At 36.2% G+C, this 26,641-nt stretch overlaps 1 protein-coding gene across 1 annotated transcript; it reads right to left on the reverse strand.

Annotated features, from left to right (window-relative positions):
• Window positions 1–1,662: 1,662 nt before the first annotated feature.
• On the reverse strand, window positions 1,663–24,279 carry LOC109365967 (tetratricopeptide repeat protein 27-like). Its single transcript, XM_019612775.2, has 4 exons — window positions 24,145–24,279; window positions 4,329–4,424; window positions 2,030–2,152; window positions 1,663–1,923 (listed from the first exon to the last, which is right to left on the reverse strand). The coding sequence occupies exons 1-4, from the start codon at window positions 24,169–24,171 to the stop codon at window positions 1,864–1,866; spliced, it is 306 nt and encodes a 101-aa protein (XP_019468320.1). The 5' UTR covers window positions 24,172–24,279; the 3' UTR covers window positions 1,663–1,863.
• Window positions 24,280–26,641: the final 2,362 nt, after the last annotated feature.

Here is a 26,641-nt window from a genome sequence, read left to right on the forward strand (position 1 = left end):
CCCTGCATGTGGCAGGGGGGTTGGAGATTCATGATTCTTGAGGTACCTTCCAACCCTGGTCATTCTGTGATTCTGGGAATATAGAGCCATATCTAAAGAAAGTATCCACTAAAAAGTTTGCTGTTAGTGATATCTTTCTTTGCAAAGCCTGTACTGCTATATTATTCTGTTATAACTCTGAACTATATATTTCCCCACTGCATACTGTGGAGCTGTGTATACCTTACCTATGTGCTTTAGTTGTTTGGTTTTTTTTTTTTTCAGTACTAAATTCTGAAGTAGAAAGAAGGAACACGCTATATTCAATGCCCAAGTATTCAGACTTATTGACATTGCTAATTTCTGTCTGTTTTGTTAGCTTTTCCAGTACTTAGTGCTTTCTATACAAAAGCAGTTGTGAGTGAAAAATATTTGTCTATTTACATGTCCACACATCTATTTAACTGTTTATTCATTTAGGCATGTGTATATGAAGTTCTTTAATAACATGTATGTCTACTACCTTGCTTCAGTGGATTCACATAAAAATTAAAAACGCTTTTGATAAACACAGTTTTGCTTTGTGTTACACAATTAAAGCTTTTTGATAAGCAGCACAAATAGTTATTCCCCTTGATGTATATGTAATGTGTCTAATTTTCCTTTTTATTTTTATTTTTGAATCTGAAGCTGACTTTCTTCCTATCACTACTCTTAGTACTTGCATAACATTTTTTCAAAGCACAGCACAAACCCTCATTCTGAAAGCATTTCTAAGCAGTTTCCTGTGTCAGATATCCTGTCCTATTCTCTGAGTGCCATTTTCATAACTCCCTAAGGGCGGTTTGTGAATGTAACTGGGACAGAATGCATTTCCAGGAAATGGAAAGTATTGACCTCTACTTCTCCACTGTACTAAAAAGATTGTGATATTAGCATACTGCCCCCGAGGCATGCATAATGTGACACAGAACTGACAGCAAAACATAACTGTTAGTTTATAATGAATGGCATTTGGAATTGGTGAATAATTGAAAAAAAAAAAAAAAGTAAAATCTGAAAAAGTCTGTGAGTTTTGTTTTGTTTTTTTTTTGTTTTAAGTTATAGCTTTCTATCCAAAAAGCTTGATTAGTGTAAGCGCACATCTTTGTAAAGGCATACATACATTTATATACTTAATGCAATGTGCTAAAGAGAGACATAGAACAGAAAGGAAAAGAAACAAGATAATGGATATTTTGGTTCTGAAGATAAATATTTCTAAAAGCTATATAAATTCTGAAAGCAACGCTTGATATCTTGACATCCTTTTAATTACAGTACCTCTGCCCAAGAGATTGTACCAGAAAGAGAATATAGCTACATTTCCATAAAAATAGACATTGTTTCTGGGAATCACTAAAATCCTCCTACCACAGCTCCAACAGCAATAGTAAAACATTCAATAATAGGAAGGCTGCTACAGCTCGCATTTTTAAACAATTCTGTCATCTATACATTCAGTCAGATGATGGTTTTAAAGCTGTCTTTGCCAGGAGCTGACAGCATGTAACTGAAGCAGTTTTAAAGAAACAGAGAAGACAGAAGTTCAGAAAAAATATTAATGTAAACTTAAAAAATACAAGATAAAGCTGCTTATGTCATGTCTGAGGATTCCATCCAGATATAGCCCCCCAAGTGTATCTGTAATTGTTGTAGTTGTTAATTTTTCTTTAATATTTTCAAAAATCACTCTCACAATCTTCTCTCTGAATCTAGACAAGAAGTTTTCTTGGCAGTTCTTTTAACGTGTTAGACTTAACTGTCTTCTTCCTTCCTAAGTTATTTCTTATTCATCCATTTCTATTTCATGTAGTCATTCTCCCAGATCTTCCATTGTAGCACTCACAGGTAATAACAGATCTGCACATCCTGTATCCTAAATGGACTTTCCTCACAATACCCCTATAGAAATGTCATCAGTGAATTGACAGGTTAAGTCAGACAGTCTTTCATATTTCAGATCTCACTGCAAGACTAAGAATGCCAGCTGTAAAAAAGTTTTTCTTACCTTCCCATGCTGTCCTGCTCTTTCATAGCAGATTACTGCATCTTCCCACATTTCCAGCTCCTCATATATCTGTAAAGCTGAGCTGGTGCACCCAAGCTCAAAGAGTAAGCTTGCAAGCTGACGCTGGAAAAATAAATGCCAAAATTGAAAATAGATGCACAGTATCCTTTACTGTTTCTTAAGACGTTAGAAGAATTTCTGACATCAACAAGAAGCAAAGAGAATATGAGATTACCCTCTAGAAACCCCTTGCTGGAGCCTCAGAAAATTTGTGTACCTCCAAAAAAAAAAAATCAATAGAAAAATAATTGCTTTGATTTGACTCCAGCTCATACCAGTAACTCAACTACTTTGAACTAGTTTACAATAATATAAAAATTGAAACACGCATGTGAAGGATGAATTGAGAGAACTCCCACTCCTTAAGTGAAGCACATGGCCTGTGTGGCTGGAGAGCAGCTGCACCAGATTGCTGTAAACACTGAGAGCGGGGAAGCTACAGGCTAAAGGAAGGCATTAAATCTGCATCTAGCAATGCTTGCCATAGTAATCTGTACCTATGTAAATACAGATGGACAAAAGTTCTAAAACAACTTTGCTAGGTACACTACTAGAGATTAGTTCCCCAAGTAGCCACTGCAAATGGGTATTAGTTTTCAGTCAAATCAATATTGGATTTGAGTTTAGGATCAATTCCTTGGTTGAGTTTTCCTCACTGATAAGCCAGCTTCTTTGTTATTTCAAATCCAGCTATTATTTCAGTGTAGTTATGAAAATAAATGAGCAATTCCTTCAACTGAAAAATAAACGAGGTATGTTTACACAACTTTGAGAGTTGCCATTGGTCTTTTATGTATCTTTTTTTAAAGAGGAGATTAAGATTGCATATAGCTTTTCATCTTTGAAGAAAGAATGACTAATTTACTGTGTATGAGAAATATACTATTTGGTTTGCAAAAACAAATGGGAGCGTTCTATATAAGGGCAGCTAATTATGCTATGAGATCCCGCACAGTGAACCTCTGCAGTGTTTTTGGTGATCCTGAATAGATTCCCTTAAATCCTGCATAGATATCATGGACTTTTCTTTATATAATTAGCTTCAGTACCAGTTGCAAATCTGAGGAATAATCCATATATAAATAGGTTAGTTGTTTAAAAAAAAAGTTGGCTACAGTTTTTTCAAATAAATGCATAAACTGAAGATTTGTAATAAGGTGATTATTCATTTGATGCTATTTACTTTGAAAAATGCTACATTTTCCACTATCTGAAATTAAGCAAGATTTAATTGTTATTAAATTTTAAAAAACTAAGATTTGGTAAAATTTATATTGACAATGTCTCTTCATAACTTAAAGACAACAGCCATCTTCCATTCTGAGATGGAAATCTTTGGTGTCATGGAACTTTACTCCTGAACACCGAGCTGCTGTTTTAATATTTCTATCTTTGGTTTGGAAAATTGGCCTGGATTGAAAAGTGCCCCTTTGACAACTGGAAATGAGAACCACATTTGCTAGTTTTGTTGCAAGTGCATGATGAAAGATTGCGTGGAATAATTTGAAAATATTAGAAGAAAATATGATTGGTAAGAACAAGATGTGTTTAGATTAGAAGTCAAAGTGAAAGCAATAAAACATCATTAAAAATAAAACATGCACACCTTTGGAGATTTGCGATGATGAATTTAGTAACAAATGTAAGAAAATATATGCATCACCAAATAAGACTGGTATAGAGAATTCTATTCTAGAACGAAGTTTACCTTCAAGATAAACATTTCAGTTTCGGAAAAAATGTTCTTTCAACACTAGTATAAAAAGAACATGTCAAGAAAATAAAGACTTTGTCAGCACTTTTGACTCTTATTTGGCTGCTTTGACCACAGTCTGCTTTCTGAAAACAACTCATTAATGATCATTACAAGGCAAACAAAGATGCAAGTAATAGTGACCTAAGAGTAACAAATAGTAACACAGTGGAAAATTATTTTTATTTTTTTACTTGAAAAATGTTGGGAGCTTGAAAATTTGTCCATATTTTAAGGAAGTAAAATTGAAAAAGATTAAGCACACTACAAGCAATTTCTTCCATGCCTGCCAGAATATAAGGTAACGAAAGCAAAATATAGTAGAACTTGATTTGTTTCCAGAAGAAGTGTTTTAGGTTATGTCTTATTTCTACAATGTCTCAATGCAAAGTCATAGTATTCTATCCCTGATTTTGAGTCATGCAGTATCAAAAATGTAAGAACCACAGACTTTAAAGTAAAGCTTCAAATGAGGTTACTTCATACCTGTATAGCCCAATGTGGAGGCACCTGACAACAGTAGAAAATCTTCATGCGTTCAGATACTGAAGTATTTGCATCCTCAAATTGGTCTGCAAGTGCCTGTAAATAAAAAGCACATTATCACTTAGTATTTACTTAAATTTGTTAAACACAACACACACACACACACACACACACACACAAAAATAAAAAAATTCAAAGCTCTGAGGAGATCTAAAGTACATGTAACAGGAATAAGAACCAAGTTATCAAACAAAAGGAAAAATGGGATTGATATGTCTAAATCAAATTTGATGACCTAGATGAGGGGATTGAGTGTACCCTCAGCAAGTTTGCAGATGACACCAAGTTGGAAGGTGGTGTTGATCTGCCTGAGGGTAGGGAGGCCCTTCAGAGGGATTCAGATAAGCTGGATGGCTGGGCTGAGGTGAATGGGATGAGGTTCAGCAAGGCCAAGTGTCGGGTCCTGCACTTTGGCTGCAACAATCCCATGCAGCGTTATAGGCTCGGGGACGAGTGGCTGGATGACTGTGAAGAGGAAAGGGACCTGGGGGTGTTGGTTGATGCTTGGCTGAACATGAGCCAACAGTGTGCCCAGGTGGCCAAGAGGGCCAACAGCATCCTGGCCTGCATTAGAAATAGTGTGACCAGCAGGAGCAGGGAGGTAATCATCCCCCTATACTCAGCACTGGTGAGGCCGCACCTCAAGTATTGTGTTCAGTTTTGGGCCCCTCACTACAAGAAAGACATTGGGGCCCTGGAACATGTCCAGAGAAGGGCAATGAAACTGGTGATAGGTCTGGAGCACAAGTCTTATGAGGAGCGGCTGAGGGAGCTGGGATTGTTCAGTCTGGAGAAGAGGAGGCTCAGGGGAGACTTCATTGCACTCTACAACTTCCTCAAGGGAGGTTGTGGTGAAGAGGGTTTTGGTCTCTTCTCCCAGGCAACGGACAGGACCCAGGGAAAGTTGTACCAGAGGAGGTTTAGATTAGACATGAGGAGAAACTTTTTCTCTCAGAGAGTGGTCAGGCACTGGAATGGCCTGCCCAGGGAGGTGGTGGAGTCGCCGTCCCTGGCAATGTTCAAGAGGTGTCTAGATGAGGAGCTGCGAGATCTGGTTTAGTTTGTGGTAGCAGTGGTAATGAGAAGACGGTTGGACTAGATGATCTTACAGGTCGTTTCCAACCTTGTGATTCTATGATTCTATGAAATCTCTTTCTGAATTCAACCTACATAAGGAATGCAAATAATAGTTGTGAAAAATTAAAATAATCACTTATGTGATTTAAAACACTAAGAATTTTCTAACTGCTATTGATAGCAACATGATTTATTAGGTGGTTTCATCCTTTTAGTAAGAAAAATAACAACGGGCAACAGCAATTTAGGCTTTTAAACCTATGTTTAAGCTCCTAATTTTAAATAGGTTTTATTTTAAACATTTAATCTTATTCACAATGTTTCTCATAGAGTTATCTCCAGAGACCTACTTGTTCCCAGAGACTACACAGATACCTACTCCAAGAGAACTGGGGAAGTATATTTGTAAAGAATGGGACAGACTAATAAAAATCAAAATTCTGAGCAATCCAAAAGGAATCAGATTCAATAAAGCCTTTATAGTAATGATTCAATTACATTTTCTTGACTATTTTAAAAACATTCAACAATTTTGTACAAACATGTTTTCTTATGCAATATTGCAACAAAAGTTAAACTGAAAAATTTCTCAGCTAATTATTTTATAAGATCATACAAAACAGTAAATTACAGTTTAAAATTTTAAAAACAATAATTATCCCAAGTCTGAACAAAGCCAGAAAATCATGTGACCTGTTAAATAACTTCTTTGAGGAAAACAGAAGATGGAAGGTGAAATGTGTTCTAACTCAATCAAAATGTTTTGTTCTTGTTTGAGCTTCTACCCCTCCCCCATTTCCATTGTTCCAGCAAAAATTCAAAGAAAAACAGTTTTCAAAAGCAATCAGTTTGGAAAATGTAGCTGTTTCTTCTTTCTAAGCAGAAACACCTAACGTAAATCTGCTCAGAATGCCAACAAAACCAAAAAATATAGAATACAGAACATAGGAATACTACATATTCCTTAAAATTAATGAATGCTAAGAATTTTAGAGTTATTAAAATCCATGTTTCATGCACTCATGTTAAAAAAAAAAAAAAAAAAAGAGCTTTGATAGTTTTCCTTCCCGGTGAAGCGGAGAAAATCAGTTACTCATAAAGTGCTGACTTTTACACTTCTGAAATATGCTTCAAGAAAAAAATTAGTTGTATAACTGCAAGAAAATAAGAAACCCAAGTTTATTGAACAGCTGATGTTTCATCACAGGACTATATATTAAAAAATAAACAGGACACCATTGTCAAGTGAGAATTTTTCTTATCCATTATCTGTGTAAGCACAGAAACTTTTCAACATAGTAAAAAAAAGACATAAGACTTAGCATCTTCGTTTGACAAAAGCATCAAATTCCTAAAATTTCTAAATAGAACCAAAGCAGAAACCATCTAAAATTCATAACTCTAAATGAGGTATGAATTCTTCTATGCGCAGTATCTAAAAACTCTAAGCTCAACAGATCAATCCCCTTACCATGTGCCATAAACTTTTACCAAGGCTTCAGCTGCCACAGACAGAGTTCTTAAATCAAAACACATGGTACAGAAAGATACACTAATCCACCCTGGAGACAAGAAAAACATAGGTGCTTTTGCTGAAATTTTACGTTGCTAGAAAAGAGTACACCATAGCCACATGAAAGCAGGACAAGACAGCTCTAGTCATCTAGCTCATCCCATTTTCATACCTTTGGTAAGAGATTAAGAAAGAAGCATCATTGGTAGCATGTTCCGGATGTGGCCATGTGATTTCAAAATGATCAAGACAACAATTTTTCATTTGTTTACTAAATCTCAGCCTAATAACTTGAAAGATCTTAACAAATTAGAGGGCTGAGCAATCATCAACCAAATTAAGTTTATTGAGATCAAGTGCTGGATTCTACATTTGGGACAAGGCAAGCCTGGACCTATGTGCAGACTGGGAGACAAGAGGCTGAAGAGTAGCAATGTGGAAAGGGAGGTTCTGGTTGACAACAAGTTGAATCTGAGTCAGTAGTGTGCGCTGGTAGCCAAAACAGCCGACTGTACCCTGGGGTGGAGCAGGCCCAGCATTGCCAGCAAGCGATGGAAAGCTGCTGGTGTGGCCTTACGTCAAGAGCTATGTGCAGATTTGGGCACCACAATGTTAACTGGGACAAAAACTACTAGAGAGTATCCAGAGGAGGGCTACAAAGACAGTGAAGTGTCCAGATGGCAAATCATATGAGGAGTGGCTGAGGCCATTAAAACAAATCTCCTTTAGTTCATTATCACAGCACTGTCACACAGAGAAATAGTTTTTACTACTCAGTATGTTTAAAAAAGTGGGCATTTTTTTAAGCTTATGCAACAACAAGCCCTAATGAACTTTCAAGGATTCATCAACAAATTAATTCAAACCTTAATGCAACTAAATACCTAATTTTAAATGCATCCATACTTTTGGGGAGATTGGTATTAAAATATTAATCCACCACAAAACCTAAAAAATTTTTGAAGCTTCAAAATTGTAAGCATCTTCACTATTTTTAAAAGGGTTCTCTGAAATATCACGTTTCCAAATAACGAAACTTGAAAAGGGCACAGTAAGAACTATAGTCCAGGTTAATTTGGGATTCATTACGGCAGCAACAATCATAACCTCATTCTACCTCAGTGTACTCAATAATACACAAATACAGAATTACTAGTGAAAGCTCTATTCCTCCCCCCTACCCCCCCCAGGAAAAAATTTCAAGTAATCTAAAATTCAGTAACCCTATACACATTAGAAAGCAGGTGACAAATCCAAAGAAGTAAATACAAGGAATTACTAGTGCTTTTCATATTTTTTGTCCTGTGAATAACACGTTAAAAAAAACTTGGAATAAGTACTTTAGTAGTTTATAGATACATAATTTCATTGAGTTGCATTCTTTTTGTAAACATGGAAAAAGCAACATCTACAAAAGTAACAAAACAGGTTCACAGTCCAGACTACAACCTTGATACAACAGCTCTATGCCAAGCCAAGAGCTCTTGAAACCAAGACCACTGGGACAAACTGAGATATAACCAGACCACTGAAATCTAGTGGTCAAAATAACTTAGTCATTTAGTGAAGTAATGCCAGAAACTATGAAGCAATGAAAACAGATTTCATATAACAACACAATGTATTTTTGTTTAATAGGAGAGAATAATTTCTTGTTGATAGGTATGAATATAATGTGGAAAAAATTCAAACAATTGAGAAAACCTTGAGAAGGAAACAATGACCAAATAATTAACACTTCACTGGTTGCCAATTTTATCACTAGATAGAAAGTCATAAGAGCAGTATATTTTTACTTACTATTGCACAGAACCATTATTCAAAACAGCACTTCGACATTTAAGACAAGATATTTTTGCTTACAAGCTAAAATGCTTAGAGAAAATAATGAGCAATTCTTTCAAAAAGTTCACAGATTTTTGAATGATATATTTCTGTTAAGTGATGAAAATCACTGAACAGTCAAGAACTAACATAACCGAACACAAAGGAAAAGCTATTAAGCAAGGATGTATTTCAACATCAGCGAAGAACTCCTCCTCCTCCTATTTATCTAATTTTCTCAAAGGAATTATGACATCACATATTTAAGGTAAGAAACAGGGAACACTTATAAACTGAGTTACGATTCATGGAAACTCAAAAGACATTCTTACATTGTGCAGAGACGACAAGATCTCTGAACAGGAGTACTTACTGGAGCTTTTACATTATTCAAAATTTGCAGAAGAATGAGTACGATGTGAGAACTCTACAGAAGACAAATTCTTAAAAAGGCAAGAATCTTACCAAATTTTTTTCCGCCTTCACATATCTTAGAATCATTAAAATATGGTAGCTGTATTGACTTTACAATGTCATCCTTTCAGCCATCCTTTCAATGAAATTATCGGTCAACGGGACTGATCTCATAAACCTCAAACAGCACATAAACTGACTGGAGGACTACCCGTCACACTTCTCTGTAAGAATGACACTGCTTGACAGCTGCTTTAAAATTTCTTAAAGCTAACTTTAAAATGCCTGAAGCTAACCTGAGAATAATGCAGTCCTTCTGTGAGACAAGCACAGGTTGGTTTTTTTTTTTTCCTAAAACGTTTTAAATTTGATGAATTTGACACTTCTGCTGTTACTCCCTTGAAAAACATGAGCAAATAAACCTTTCTTTTTTAAAGTAGAGCTTGTGTCCAGTTTTCAGAAAAGAAAAATCTTGCCTGTAGCAAGCAAGAAGGGTCTGACTGACTTGAAGCCACATAACATTTATTGTTGTACTATGATTCTTTTCCCCTCTTTGTCAGGTATTAAAATAAATTGCTACACATAATAAATGATGCCAAATGTTCGTGGTTTGTAATACAGAATAGGTGTATTCTTTAACAGATGTAGTTCTTCCATAGGAAAGCCACAAACATAAGATAGCCAAGCAGAACCCTTCAGCTTAATAATGTTTATATGCAGTATTTCATTGTTTATGTATGATACTCAAAATTATACATGCTTCTTTATAAGCCATTTAAACCTACTCTGTCTTCCAACTGGAACGCCCTGTTCAAGAAGAATAATCTACTGGAAACACCCTATATTTTTTCTCTTGCTGAAAGACGTGAGTTTACCTAATATATACCACACATTTGCTTTTCACTTACTGTAAGTTGCACAACAGTATATGCACAAACAATACAAAAGATAAGAATTTATTAGTCTGAAGGTAGCAGACGCCTCATTCAATCTTAATCATAAAATAAAGTATAACGCTTCAAAATAAGCATTTAAGTATGTCACAAAAGTTTTAGTTAGAACTTAAAAATTACATGGTAATTTCTGTAGAATATAAACAACAAATACTTCAAATAAAGCAAAGACTTCCAGAGGGAAATTTCATATGACAATGTTATCAAGTCCAAACATGTAAACATTTTCAGCTTCCTTCTACCTAAGGTAGAGATTGTATTCTGTTATACAAGTAGAAAACTTGAGAAAAAAAAAACAGTTTAAAAAAAAAAAATTGCCATTGTCTATAAATTATTCCTTATAGTATTTTTACTCAGTCTATACAGGCATAATCCTTCCATTTTACTTATACATCCTTAGATGCCTGTACTGAAAAAAAAAATAGTAGTCTTATCTTGATATCTGTAACCTATTTTTATTTTTTATTTTTTAACCGTAAAGTGCTCTCTTGCTGAAATCTTTTTCATCTGTTCTCATTCACTTGCAAATCTCAAGAACATGTTTAGTTCTTGGTGAGGGAGGGAGACAGGAGTATGACAAGAAACTTATGTTCAGTCTCTTCTGTGACAAATTTTATAGAACATTTCACATAACACCTCAGAAAACTCGCTATTTTCCCTTCTTAACAAAAAAAAAAAAAAAAAAAATCATCTTCCTCAGAAAAGTTTCTCTATACAATGAAACCTTGACTGATGATACTCAGTAGTTTCTGTTGAAAAATTACTTGGCAGGAAAAACACATTCTTCCAGTAGTTGAGCCTGACCCAGCAACCGTAGAGTATATGATGGTAAGTACATTAGAAATATGACACATGGGCAAAGTGTTTAAACTTTAGCTATCCCAAAGAAATGCAATCACATTTAAAGAAGTCTGTTTTCAATATATACATTTTCTTGAAAGACGTCCAATCCAGTTCTTCACATATTCCTTGAAAGCTCTCTATACATCAGGGAAAAACAAACAAAACCCCTATCATTCTGTGTTAATGATTGATCTACTCAACAAAGAGAAAAATAAGCATCCTCAGCAACTGTTGGCTTGAAATCAATTCCATTTCAAGCAAAAATGGAAACACTCTGAATGCATTAAATATTCCATGCCTGACTGTATGACGCTTTCAAACAGAAGCACATCAAGCTCCCCACAAAAACACAGTTCTTCCCAGAACCATAAAGCAGGATTGGGTACAGTCTGTTTGGTATGTAATCAATTAAGAAACCAAACTAAAGCAAAATTTTCTTTCATCTGGACAAAGTTTTATGGTCTGTGCTGGTCACTTGCACCAAACAGGTCGAGGGACTGACTGAAACTGGACATCAACACTTTTGCTGCTACGGCTTCACAGAGCAGCAACAAGAACTAAGCTTGGGCTCGAGATACTGAAAACCTCGCCCAATAGAACCAAGGGCTGCAGAAACAAAATGACAATCCGTCAGCACTGTTCAGTCTATTAGTGGCCTTCAGTTGCTTAATTAAGGGCAATCATCTGTCAGTTCTAATGGTACCAATCTCACATGGGAGAATTTGTGTAAATGATCTTCAGGAGGAACTAGTGTACTGCTGCCAGAGGAACTAATGCACTTAGCTTTCAGCTGCCTCCCTTTTACATGAGATACTCTAGGCAGGGCCAGAGGGAGAGGATTGGAGGACAGAAGGGACTTCTCCAGCAGGTTGCTACTGCCTGTTTTCTGGGCAAATGGTGGAGGCTCTGTCCCTGAAGACATTCAAGGTCAGACTGGACATGGCTCTGTGTAACCTGATCTAGCTGTAGATGTTCATCCAGAGATTCACTGCAGACAAGCTGGACTAGACCTTTAAGGATCCTGCCAATTAAAACAATTCAGTGAAAATTCTAGGAGCAGGAGGCTGCTAGGCCCATGGCAGTTCACCTAGCCTTTAGCCTGCACCTTTAGTGTAGAACCAGAGGAAGGAAGATAGACTTCAGGGCAGAGGAATTATTCTGGCAACAAACAGGTTGAGGGCTCCTTAAATAGTTTGGCATTTTCTAACTTCTCAGTGTCTGAATTTGCAACATTAATCATGACCCTTATTTGCACACATTTTACACAGGGAAAAATGGGATAAAGGACAGATAGAGTTCTGTGGTGGAATCATTTACTACATTTCTATTTCTGGGCAACTTCAGTGTCTGTACAGATCTGCATCTGGAAAAATCAGCAGGTATAGCACAGCAACGCACATAATAGTCACAAACAATATTGTTTTTACCATTTAAAATCTAGTTCAAGCATAGTAGGTCATATCTCTTACAAAAACAGCTCCACGTGTGTCAAAACATCCAAATCTTATCACAAAAACACAGCGCTCTGATTTACAATGATCAGATAGTTACAAAGCAATACCATGAAGAAATTGGGAAGCTGCAAAAGCAAATAGAAATGAGGAAATGAGCCAATAACATATCATCATAGAAATCTCCATATACCAATCCAAATAATTATTTGAATCAGTGGGACCTAAATCAGTTTGGAAAATTCAAAAGCCAAATATATCCCTCTATTCACAACTATAACTGGAACAGAACATGCAGAGTGAATTGAGCAAACAGTTCTTCAGTCAGAAATTACACTCAGCCCATACTATTGTGCATAGGTTATCTCCAATACTAATGTTTCCATTCAACTGATCTTTGCATACCATAATCCCAAATTTCCTGCCTTGAATCAGATAGAAATCACATACAGTGACCTTATCATATTATTATTATTATTAATAACCAACCTTCCACGTAGCATACCAGAGAGCAAAACCCCCAGTTTGCTGGAAATTAGTTCTTGGTAGAAATAACTACCTGAAAAAGCACTCATCTCTCTCCACTAGAGAAACACAAACTAATTTAAAAGTATGATTATTTTCATTTTTTGAATTACTTCTCATTTTTGAAAATAACATAACTATCTAAAAAGTTATCATTTTACATCATTAATTACATAGTAGTCAATTCTTTTTCTATTTTCTCTTTTTATAGTTCCCTGAAATTGTATTTCTTCAGTATTTCTAAATATATCTCACAAAGATCTGTCACCAGTTCAATTACCTTTTTACAAGTCAGTTTCCCACACTTACTGTCAAAATCAGTACTCTGGGTCAGGGATCACCAATCTCTGAGGTTTACACTGCAGCTTTGTTGCAGAAACTGATCTGCTAAGATCTTACTCTTAACTGGTGGTTAAGAGCCAAACTGCCTAGGAACATCCCCTGTGATTATCTGTGGTGTTGACCTACATAATAAAAGCAAAACGCTTCCAATATAATATTCTAAAATCCTACCCCCTGCTTGGCCATTCAACTACTTTCTGACCCCTGCTTTAAAATTTGAGAGTAATTATTTTGAGGTTTTTTAAGATTTCCTACTGAAAATCTCCTCTGACAATAAATGCATGGGTTTCTATTGAAATCACAGCTTGCGTGCTTTGTTGATCCAATAAAGTAAAATATTCTTTTTGCAGCAGGAGAAAAAAGCCTTACTGACAAGACTGTTTCGTCTTTTTTATTGTTCTTAAGGGAGGACAAAACTACCGATTATTTCCAATTCACAAAGCTGGCTTTGACTTATTACCTATTCCATTTTTTGAAGTACTGTAGCACCACCATTTCCGTACTTTTTCCACTTTAAATCCTCCCAAAAATAAAAACAGCCTCTTGTTGCTCACTTCCTGAAACAGTTAAAACTTCAGCAAAGTACCTTCTAATGGAAGACATTTTCAGAACAATGCTGGATCGGTTTCAAAAAACACACAAACATTTGTCTCATTCTTATTGTTCTTATTCCCCAGTGACTGTTTTTGTAGTTCCTAGCTTCATTTCAGTAAATAAGGTCTTAACATGTATAAATTAATATTTTAAGACCGAATTAATCTTTATCATATTGAAGAACAAAGTTCTCAAACAGTAGCCTATGCATCTTAAGGACTTCTAATCACAGCAAAATAACTCATTCACCTGGAAAGCTTAGCAGGGGAACACTGAAGGTATATTCCTCAGGGAAAGTTTTAACAGGGCAAAGAGAAATGCCTTATGTACATCGTTCTAAAAGTAATGCCTCCTATTTCATTCCATGAAAACTACAAAGAACACACCACTATTAGATAAAGCAAGTTCTCAGCTACGTAACACTACTTTTCAACACAGTCACAACCATTAGCTCTGCATTTTTGCCAACAACGGGAGTTTTATGCTAAATGATGCTTTAAACGTGTCTACAATGAATCCTCCTTATTTTGAAAAAAGAACTAGAAAAAAAGCTATGCATAATTGAAAGGCAGTGTGATTCTTACTGTTGATGAAAATCATCTTTTAAAGAAAAAGTCACAAATGGAAGGAAAAAAGATTTGAATCAAAGTAGTTTGGCTGAATGAAATAACACTAGGTGTAACCATTTAAATTGCATGAACTTTTGTCACTTCCCTCTGGCTTCAATATCCTTCATCTTCAAGGGGAGATGTCTTAAAACATGAAATTATTTCTTAAAATGTCTAAAAGCATCCTTCTCAAATTTTAGTAGTTTTCAGCAATAATAAAACTACACATGGAGCAAATATAGAGCACCCTGATGATGATAGATTTGCTTATCTAAATTTAAAAAATGTAGATAATGTTGAATGGCATTTCTCACATTCTAAATAAAACACCTTTAGACTCTTTCAGATCTCAGTGGAAGTGTGCTTGGCAAACACAACAAGTGTATATTATACTATCAATTACACAACATCACAGGACTTGTAACTAGAAAGACGATCAACTTGCATTTAAAACTTGCTCCGTTCTTAATGCAATGTTATAGACAAACAAGAAAAACACTTCTTATCAGCTCCCAAAGGCTTTCTAACTGAAAGAGTTGGGTGTTGAGCTAGAAAAAAAAAACAGACTTATGTACCTGCATGAGTCTACAGATGCTGAAGACTGTTCTACTTCAATGTTCTTTCACTGCAGATACTTTCCCAATGAATTTCACCAGATAACGCGTCTTTAAACTTTAATATCAAACATGTGCTGCTGGTACAACAACTACTGATTATAAATGCAAGATTAATATATTTTGTAATAAAAGATCTAAAAATCAATTGGATTTACTGATTTTCCTCTATCCCTACCTTATGACACAACTACAGGATTTTCAAGTGTTGTTATACAGGTAGTGACTGTATCAAAAGATATTGCATGCATACAGATTTTAGCACTAAGTACTTAGCATAAAACAATGCAGCTAAATCTTCAATTTTCAGTAATTGCTCGACACTTTCTACTCAAAAATAGTTTTTATCACTTCATGTTAATTTTATTCCAGAAAACTAGACAGAGCATTTTGATAAATTCTGCCTTACCTTTAGAAGGTCTTCTATTTGTCTAATTCTATGTTCCTTTGTAAGGAAATCTATGCAAAAGTAGTGTCTAGAACTAATGGACAATCAAGACTTTTTTTTTCTCCACATTAATTCAAATGAACTTTTAAGATACAGGAGGGTGTTTAGGGTTAGATGTTACAGTTGTAAGGTGAAGAAATATGCTGAGGTGAAAATTATTGATTAGGATGCTGGAACTGTGCATGTCTATTTTTCCTAAGATGACTCATGTATTAGATTCTTATGAATGCTTTTTTTATTCTATCAGGACACAAATCCCTGCAAACATGTTTTCCACTCTAAAAGCAGTAACAAACACTTAAGAAACATAAAAGTAACTGAAGTTATCAGTATCAGTCTACTAAAAAAAAAATCTTCAGTTTCTTTGTAATAGGGTGGGGAGGAAAAGCAGACAAGAGGAAATGAGTCCAACAAACCCAAATGAAATCTAAAGCATTTGGTTATAAAAATTAACACAAAAGAGGTCGAGGTCATGAGTAGAAGATAACTGAATTCATAAATGTGACATATTATTTCCTTTTCATTGAAGTAGTAGACTGTGCAACTTAGAGCACCCCGTATGCAATTGTCATTTGGGATGTTCTGTTGTAGTCAAATATTACCACCAAAGGAAATACAGTGAAAAAATAAGGCATTCAGTACCACTATAGCATCACTCCCTATCAAAATACAAGCTTATTGGTCTGGACAAATACTGAGCCTAAAGTTACTGACTGCCAATCTTACGGTACAGGTTTCAGTCTTAAAGTCCATCAATGAGTTAAGACTCCAGAAAAATCGTCTTATGGAGGACACAAATGGTTTAGAAAAGTATTACTAGTATTTTTATCTGTACAGCATTTACTTGTGATTGTATCATTTCATAGTTATGTCACTGTCCTTATCAGACAAGCGTGGCTTCTTAAAAGATTTTTCACCTTGTAAGCAGAAATTCCCCTAAAATCTCTGGAAGTAGTGAGACTTGTGAGCTTATTCATGAAGAATAGATTAAAGCTACAGGAGGCATTGCAATTACAAGTGCTCATCCTGCTGGGAGACTTCAACCACCCAGGTATCAGCTAGAAAAGTAGCACAGCGAGCTGTAGGAAATCCAAGAGGCTCCTGGAATGCATTGAGGATAACTTCCTGAGTCAAATAATAGAAGGTCCCATCAGGGGGGATGCAATCGTGGACTTATTGCTTACTAATGTAAATGAACCAATTGATGACATCAGGATGGGAGGCTGCCCGAGCTGTAGGGATCATACTACAGTTGAGTCCATGCTCCAGAGGGATATGAGACAGGCAAAGAGTACAATTAGGATGCTAAGTTTTAGGAAAGCTAACTTCCAGCTCTTCAGGGAGTTAGACAAGCCATCCAGAGGGACATAGACAGGCTTGAACAGCAGATCCAGGTGAACCTTATGAGGTTCAACAAATCCAAATGCAAGATCTTGCACCTGGGTCGAGGCATCCCCCACTACAAGCTGGGGGATGACAGGATTCAGTGCCACCCTGCCAAAAAAGACCTGGGAGTACTGGTGGCAAGAAGTTGAACACGAGCCAGCAATGTGCCCTTGCAGCACAGACAGCAAATGTACACTGGATTGCATCAAAAAAAGCGTGGCCAGCAGGCAGAGGGAGGTGATCTTGTCCCTTTATTCTGTGCTGGTAAAGCCTCACCTGGAGTACTGTGTCCAGATGTAGAGTCCTCAGTTCAGGAGAGATACAGACCTGTTGGAGCTCATCCAGAGAATGAGCAAAAGCTTAGGCAGAAAAATGTGAGTGCTATGTCCTATAATCTGTCAATATCAGTATTTTTCTTTGCAATTTGCTGTCATCATTTGGACAATACAGAAAGTATAGTTTTACTCTTCAATATAGCTCAAGGACTGTCCTATCTGACCTATTACTCCTAATACCATCATTTCAGTTGTCAGTGAAGTGAAGAGACTATAAAGGGAAAAAGGTAAACACTTTCAGAGCTACAATTCAGTGGCTACATAAATGAGACGCTTACAATTTTTGGTATCTTTTTAGAAAGTGTACAACACAACAGTGGAACAGTTCAAGATTGAACACAATTCTTAAACGAGCAAAAAGACTTGTTTTTCAAAGTAATAACTGAGAAAAATATGAAAAAACTTTAGCAGAGAAAGAATGGTTACATTCTTTTCCCCACACTAGCGAATACCACTGATCCAAACTGGCAAATACAACAGTATGGTAGAAAATTTATAGCCAGAAATCAGTACCTGGAAAGTTATACTATTTAATAATCTCTTTTATGCCAGTGCTACAAAAACAAAAACTTCAGTTATTCCTGAATAACGCTTGGCAGACTGGGTATGATTTTTGTTGCTTGTTGTTGTTTTTCCAACAGAAACAGTAATTACATAGTGGAAGAAAAACAGAGGGTGTCAAGCATCACTGTGCTAATTATTCTGAAGCGTGTTAATGTGCTCAGTGTATCCCCAGAACCACTTGTGCCATGTAACGTCTTCAATCTGTCAAATTTGTCATCTGCTTAAGCAAAATAAAATATGTTTTGAAAATGTGTGATTTGAAATTGAAATCATAACTATCACCAAGTGTTCAGTCTCCCTTGCAATTGCCTTCTGAAGTAATAACATTTATTTCTAGGGTTCTGGAGACTTTCCTTAATGAGCTCCAGACAAGATCAGAAAGCTTTTACAAGGCACCTGGCTCTTCTCCCCTTTCTAAAAACTTTTTGAAATGTGTTCTGTTAATAAATACAATTCAAAGGAGCTGAAAACTATTGGGATATCCATGTGGGATCTCTACAGGACAGAAGAGAAGGCGTCTCTTCCACTTATTATTCTCCTAAAGAGAGTGAGTTAAATCTCTCTCAGTTCACCACTATTTCTCAAATTCCATGAACTTCCTGCATAAATTTCAACATTCCATAAAACAGATTTACTGGCTAAATTTATCATTCGTTTTTCTCTTTTTTCCTCTCTTCTCCCATTCAAAAGACAACTAAAAGCAATCATTAAAATCTTACATAATAGAGTACAAGACAGAGGTGAAAAAGAGGAACTCTTAGTATAGTGTTAGTATTTAAACTAAACAGACAAGTGTTGTCATTCTCTCAGTCACACTTAGAAGTCTCTCTACGCTGCTCCAACATTGGTTTTGAGATGTTTGAAGAGCAAGATACAGAGATGGGAAAAATCTGAGCCTCAAATCTCTCTAGATTAGATACCTAATGGGAGGAAGACTACTCCCCTCTCTTTTTTGAACTTTTCCCTTAAAATGCTGAATTGATTCAATGTCAAACAACAGCCAAATAAAGCAAAGCACAGGGAGCAAGTTGGCAAGGAAGGAACAGTTTTGTTTTGAAAGTAAAGAGAGTATATTTCTATGACAAATCACACAACTTACTTGCATAACTATTTTAAGACCATCAGCATGAAAGTAATGAAACTGCAAAGTTCTTCCATTTAGGCAGGGTACACCTCACAGAGCACAAAATGCCAGTACTAGATCTATACTGGCCTTCCTTTCTATAAAGGTACACTGAAGTTATTTTCAGAGTTGAATGAACTGAATAGCAACTGCGTGTTTCTGGTAAGAACAATTTAAACCAAAAAAGTCAAGATTTCCCCTTTTGATACATACAGAAAAACATTAGTTGCTGGAGAAAATGACACTCTGAAGTACTATTTAAGTGAAAATTACAGAGCAGTTGACACAGAATTCCCAACCACATACATCTGTGTATGACTAAGGATATAAAACAAGCTCTCATGTGACCTTTCAATCTTAGACAAAATGATTGGCCTATAATATTGCCAGTCTGCTCCCTGCTCTCCTGAAGTCTTATTAAAAACACCCTTTACAATACACATTTCTCTCCCACTAACAGGCAAATTCCTCTACTGCCAAGAAAAGCAAGAGAACCAGATGAAATATCACTGACATCGTATTGCATGTTGGGAAAAAAATCGAGCCATTGGCTTACAGGCATGTTATCGCCAGGTGCAGCCAGCAGTAGAAAATACAATCAGAAAAGGGGCATGTAACAAGCTGACAAAAGCTCCAGGCATCTAGGTAGCCTGTGTAACCACACAGATTAAGCAGCAGGAAGCAGCTGCAACAAGTCACTGCGGGATAGGCTTTAGTAGGCTACTGGTATACCAGGCACATGGCAGTTTAACCTCTTTTTACTGCCTGAGTAACAAAGCTCTCACTTGCACACCCACCACCTTCTGCATTCAGCAAAGCACTTTAATTTTATTTATTTTTTTTGCTTCATTCTTAAAAATATTTTCAAATTCATTGAGATGCAAGAGTGCTCTTGTTTCAAATATACTACCATGGGATATTTTCCTTTACATGCTCTAATCTTCTTTATTTCTTTTAAAATCATCCTTCCTTTTCCTTTCTCCTTTTTTCGTAGGTCCTAGACCACTCAAAACTCCCTCTTTCTCCCTCATTCTGTTACTTGAGCTCTGGCCGCACATTCAGCAGTAATTTGTGGTTTTGCAGCTTATTCCAACCCATTTTCCATTATTAATCGTTTCTGAGTTACTTCCTTACAATAGAAGGTAGCTGAAGATCCCAATCCTGATGCAGATGATGCAGAAATGGCAGAGTTCTACTTATGCAAAGAGCTGTTTATCAAAACCTAACAGTTTTCCCTCCTGTTTTTTCTCCCAACTCTTCTTTCCTCTCTTTCCGTCTTAGTACTTAGCCTTCCCCCACCTATACCCCTATGGGGAAAAAAGAAAAACAAAACAAAAAAGAAACAACCATCTATTTTTATTTAATTTAAATAAAAATCATGCTGTATCCAGACACATTTTACTTGGCAGCACCCTTGATCCAGACTTCAATATACACCATATTGGTCATGATTAAATATTCTAGTGGAACTTTAAAGTACTCTGTTTAGCTCTTGAACACTGTTTCCTTTTCTTAGAAAAATGGTTGAAAAAAGTACTGACTTCAAAAACTTTTAACCTTATTTTTGTGGGCCCAAGCCTCATTTAGGCAAAAAATTGGACAGCAGCATTCAGAAAATGTGAAGAAAAAAATCTCTCCTTCTCACTTCCAGTTAGCTACTAGCTGACGTACTTTCCAAAATACTCAGAATGATTACCTGAAAATCTGTGGTGGTTCCAAAGTCCATATTATCTGAAGTTCAGATTTTTAATGGAATCTGAAAGATTTTCAAAACAATCATTCCAATCCTCTTTGAAGATTTCCAGTTAGGATAGGTATTTAAAAACCATTTGATAACACCTTTTTTTAAACAAAGTAGGGATATATTGAATTCTTGGAGAACAGTAGCTATACTCAACCAATATACCCTTCAAAAATAGATGCAATTATTTTGAAGTAATTAAAGTAAGTTAGACAAACACAGCCAGGCCCATGAAACACATAGTAAAAAAAAATTATTTGGCACATCAACAAACAATGCCTGGCTTGCTTTATGGCTGAGAAGCTGCATACATCTTACCAGTGATATACCGATAATATAAAGATATTAATTCATTAAAAGGATGCTTAAATCCAGCACAAACAAAAGCTATAGTAGATATATGGGAGTGTGGGGGGAGAAAGGAGGGATGAAATGGAGAAGGAAAGGAGAATTATGGTAGAAGAGGCCAAGAGGACAGTCTCAGCATCAATAGACAGAGAATATAATGGTCCACACCATTACAATCTGTGCACAGATATCCACAGCTCACTACTGGATAGTTATAGACAGCACTGTCTCCTCTCCTTAGCTTTTCCCATCTTAAAGTTGAGAAAAACCATTCGCTCAAACTCTTTGCACAACTTTGCACAACTCCAGAGTTACTTAGAGGACTCTGTTTACCACTTCTTATTGAATCTGTCTTAAAACAACTCTAATAATTACTTCAAAAGATAGATACTTCAAAGAATGGGGGAAATGCCAACTTTATGAAGTTCTACACATCCAAGTGCAAGGTCCTGCACCTAGGTCAGGGCAATCCCAAGTACAGATATGCAAAGAACGGCTTGAGAGCAGCCCTGAGGAGAAGGAAGTGGTGGTGTTGGTTAATGAAAGACTCAATGTGAGCTGCCAATGAATGCTTACAGCCGAGAAGGACAACTGTATCCTGGGCTGCATCAAGAGAAGTGTGACCAGCAGATCGAGGGAGGTGATTCTGCCCTTCTACTCTACTCTCGTGAGACCCCACTTGGAGGACTGTGTCCAGTTCTGGAGCCCCCAGCATAAGAAGGACATGGAACTATTGGAGCAGATCCAGAGGAGCACCATGAAGATGATCAGAGGACTGGAGCACTTCCCCTGTGAGGACAGGTTGAGAAAGCTGGGGTTCTTCAGCCAGTAGAAAAGAAGGCTCTGGGGAGGGGGGAATGGGTGGGAGACGAACTTACAGCAGCCTGTCAATACCTGAAGTGGATCTATAGGAAAGTTGGAGAGAGACTTTTTATAACGTCATGTAGCAACATGACAAGGGGAAATGGCTGGAAAAGACAAAAAGCTGGAAGAGGATAGATTTGATTTAGACTAGATATTAGGAAGAAATACTTCACTATCAGGGTGGTGAGACACTGGAACAGGTTGCCTATAGAGGTTGTGGATGTCCCCTCTCTGGAGGGGTTCTCAAGGTCAGGCTGGATGGGGCTGTGAGCAGCCTGGTCCACAGGGAAGTGTCCCTGCTGTAGCAGAGGGGTTGGAATTAGATGATCTTAAGTGAATTTCAACCCAAATAATTCTATGATTCTGTGAAATCAAACCATATGTATATACACTTCCTGTCTTAATCTTCCAAGTTGCCCTCTCATGTACAGTTTTCAGCATCAAATTTTTCTACACCAAACTAATACACATGAAACTCTAAAAAGTAACAATTTATATGAAATTTGTGTGGTTTAAAACACATATTACACTGATAAACAGATGCAGAATTAGCAAGCTCTTCAGGCACTGCTTACACATATTTATTAAAATGATGTATCAAAAAAATTTGCATTATGAATGGAGAATCCATTCAATGAGAGAATTCAATGGAAAGTTCATCAAGCATTAAGCCTATATTTTCCAATTCCTTAAAAAGTCTTTGAACTGTTAGAAACTATGATATTAAAAAATTCTGATCTTACAGAACTCAAGAATGAAAACCTTAAATGGAAAGTTATTCAAGTTTTTTGATTAATTTAGCATAGATCAATCCTTATGCAACTTTAAGTATTTTTGGATATTGAGCTAACCAGCTTGATATGGTATCAAATCAACACAAATATGTAATATTTCAAATATCTAGAAAACACAGTGAAAGAAATTGAAAACATTGATTAAATATGATATTTTAAATCATATATTCAGTGTTTATAGTGAAGTTGCCTCCCAGAAAGTCACAACGCATGCTAACCAAATCTTTGCATTATGGTGGCTACAACAACAATGAATATAGATAAGTGTACTTAAAATGATAAGGCCTTCATGAGATTTCCATCATGAGAATGTCAAACTGTACAGCATAACAGCTTCCAGGACTCAGGTTTATCAAGCTAGACAAAAATGTTGGAAACGCTCCAACTGCTTTACGGATTAGGGCATTGAGAATCCTGAGATCATTTCCCAAATGCCACCAGATGCTACATCTTCTCCCAGATTTGGAATCCTGGCTTCCTTGACATCTCCTACTGACGCTAGGAAATTCCACTACAGCAACTCTGTGACCTCCCTCAGCAGAAGAAAAACACAGCAACACATCCAAGCTGCACTTCTTCTAATATTCATGCATTAATAATGATTTGAAATGAAACATCAGCTTCTCGGGATTTAATTGTGGAGCACCATACTCATTAATTTTGTACATTCCTGGCTGCTTTAGTCAGCAGGATTGTTGCCTGACAGACACATAGTAATGCCTGCTGTTCATGTGACAAGAAGACTAAACAGGATGAACATGACAGATGGCTAACAAAACTCTGTCATACGAAGAAAAAAAAATCTTTTATAAAGCCTACAGTTTTCCTTTGAAAAATTTTGCTGATAAATTTCAGATGGATTTTTTATTGTTACTACTTTTATTTGAAAACTGATCTACATTTGCAACAAGATTGTTTAATCACTACCTCAAACTTACAGCACAAATAGTAATTACTGAGTACCACATCAAAACAACAAATAAGAAGTGCAGTTTTATTCACAAATGTATTTTCCTGTTCTTAACACTAGTGATCATTTTCAAGCTTCAGCTTTTTCTACAGATGATATGTTTCAGTAAAAAATAATTTTAAATAGCAGTAGCAGCTTTACATTCATGAATCCTCACATAAAAAAGTTCCTCAGATAGCAAATGAATCAAAACTAGAGGTAAGAAAATGGATTTTAATTTCAATCGTCCAAAACTTTACTATTTTATACATACATGAGTTTGTCCGAGGATTGGCAGAAACACACCTAATTGAGACATAGTTAGAAACTTTGGCTCACTACAGTTCAGAGAGGAAGCTGCTAACTCCTGCCTGTCTCCATTCTATACATAAAGAACCCATATTCATAACTCAGACATCCAGGTCACGTCAAGGGAGAAGCCTTACCTGTGTCTGCTTCATTGCTCGTTCCATTCTACGAGTGCTTCCTTTCTCAAGCTTGGTCCGAAGAAGTAAGGCTGAAGTTTGAATGGCCCAGAACTTCGGCTGAGAGAGCAAACACTGTAGAGAAAACAGCAGTTTAAACAATATGGTAGTTCATTTTAAAAGACACCGAAAAATGTCAAGTTTTGAACACCATTCTCAAGCACAAATTCTGTCTCCTGTTCTGAAAGTCAAATATATGGTCGCATTATTTATTTGATAAAACCAAGGCTGTGAAGAACACCTTATTAATTTTCAATAGAAAAGAAGGCCATCAAAATCAATTTTCTCCTGCTGCAACACTGTGCACAGATATCCATATGGTGCACATGAAGAAAAGTAGGGAATAAATTGCACAAATTGAAGCGGTTACTCACAATTAAAGAAATATAAAGAACTTCATACTGAGAAGTCTGGTTCAGCCTTCTCCACAGCTCACTACTGGATAGTTATAGACAGTACTGTCTCCTCTCCTTAGCTTTTCCTATCTTAAGGTTGAGAAAACCATTCTCTCAATCTCTCCTTGTACTCCAGGTACTTCAACATTTGCATTAATAGCATCTCTATGTTATATTAGCTGAACTTGCTAGGAATCTCAAGATTATTAATAAAATTCAAGTGTGCCAAGAGTTGAGAATAACAGCAAGCTTTTGATGTGATAGATGTACGGTGACTAGGTAAAAAAGCTTTGCTAAAGATATGGGAAGTTATGTCTTTGAATACCCTGCCTTGATGCCAAGAACTTGATGCCAATTCCAATGACCAATTTTTAGAAAACCTCGAGAATTATGTAGGCAGTATAACTTGATATTCCTTAACAATACGTAGGTAGTGTGAATTCTTTCCAGAATGGTTTCAAACTATAACTTCTGTCAGATCTTTACTTTGAAAAGGGAGACAGCCTGGAAACTTCCTTGCTAACTTTATTGACAATACAAATATGATCCAGCTTCTCTGAAAAATGAAATTTGTCTATAGATATTTGTAGACTGACGAAAGAGCCCCATGGTTTTATTCTTTCCCTTTAAAGATCTCCTGAAACATTTAAAAAATATGCTTATTTGCTTGAAATGTCTCACAGATTTCTGTCATATTGTAATCTGTTTTCTTTTCCCCAGTGTTTTCGCAGGAAAGGAAGCAGAAAGAGACAATCTAAAACAAATTCTCTCCAAGCAAAACTACAATGGGAAGTAAAAAAGGCAACAGCAAATGAACTATAACAAAAACAATATGAATGCATGTACCACCAAAAACTTCAACACCAACTGATCCTTCCTCTTCTGACCAACAAGTCCTGAACAAATTGTTTCAACGTTTCTAGTTAATATTATGGCAGTAAATACCCAAAGGCTTCCATACCATTCTAACTGTGCTGAGGACCTGACAATACAAGGCAAACGTAATTACAGTGTTCTATACTACACAAAATTTTAAGTGCCCTTTTAGAAATTATGATCAATAAATTGAGAAAGCTTAACTTTCCTCCAATTTTCTCCACTATTGACATTTTGTCAAATTATTGTGTTTTTCACTTAAAGGGAAGTTTTCCTCTGCTAAGTGGTGGTTAGACCTGAAGCGAGCACTGTGCCCTGCCAGTCCAAAGGGCCAACTGCACTCTGGGGTGCAGCAGGGCCAGCACTGCCACCAGGCGAGGGGAGGGGTTGTCCCGTTCTGCTCTGCACTGTGCAGCCTCGCAGTCTTTCCTATCCTGACTAAGGATCCCGGGTTGTAAAAGGTATTTATAAAACGAAATGCAACGTATACCTGCTGTACAATTATGAATGAATGAAATACAGAAATTCTCTAACAATTCATTGATATAAAAAAGCCTCTGCAATTACCTATCACAATGAGAAACAATCCTATTTTTCAGTTTAAAAAAGGCTGTAATTGAGTTTGATCTTATGTCAGAACTCCAATGCTCACATTTTCAGGGCATAATTATATGGTTTAAAACAACACAGGCACAAAAAAAAAAAAAAAATCAAAGCCATAAATGTAAAGGATACAGAATATTTACATTTGAGGACTTTTAAAGAATAATTTCAGAACCTGTACCATTAAGAGTTTTTATTTTACATCCAACTTCTCCACATTTTCGAGACCATAAATGATTTCTTGTCAGTCACAAAGCTTTATATTTCCACTTAAATCTAAACTTAGACTTTATACTTTTTAAACACTTGAAACAGACAATAACAAAATCAAGATTATGCAAGTTTTGTCAACAGATTGAAGTTTATTGTATCAAAGACCGAAAAGAAAATAAATATAAAAAACACTGAGAATCTTCAAAACTAGATCTGTTCTTATTTTAAGGAAAGAACAATGAAATAAAGAAAAACAAAAGCAGGAAAAATACATGGAGTGAGAAAAAAGGAAATATTTTCTGCATTGAATTGAATGTTTTTGCATGGAAAAATTCATTATTCCAATTCTTCCCCACATTTCTTTCCTACAA

This window comes from Meleagris gallopavo, chromosome 2 (genome assembly GCF_000146605.3).
Source record: "Meleagris gallopavo isolate NT-WF06-2002-E0010 breed Aviagen turkey brand Nicholas breeding stock chromosome 2, Turkey_5.1, whole genome shotgun sequence".
NCBI lineage: Eukaryota > Metazoa > Chordata > Aves > Galliformes > Phasianidae > Meleagris > Meleagris gallopavo.

Coding starts and splice junctions, on each gene's coding strand:
- LOC109365967 (XM_019612775.2), bottom strand. CDS start 24,171: ATGGAACGAGCAATGAAGCAGACACAG. Junction 2,153..4,328: donor CTCCACATTGGGCTATACAG/GTATGAAGTAAC, acceptor TTATTTTTCCAG/CGTCAGCTTGCAAGCTTACT. Junction 1,924..2,029: donor GAGCAGGACAGCATGGGAAG/GTAAGAAAAACT, acceptor ACATTTCTATAG/GGGTATTGTGAGGAAAGTCC.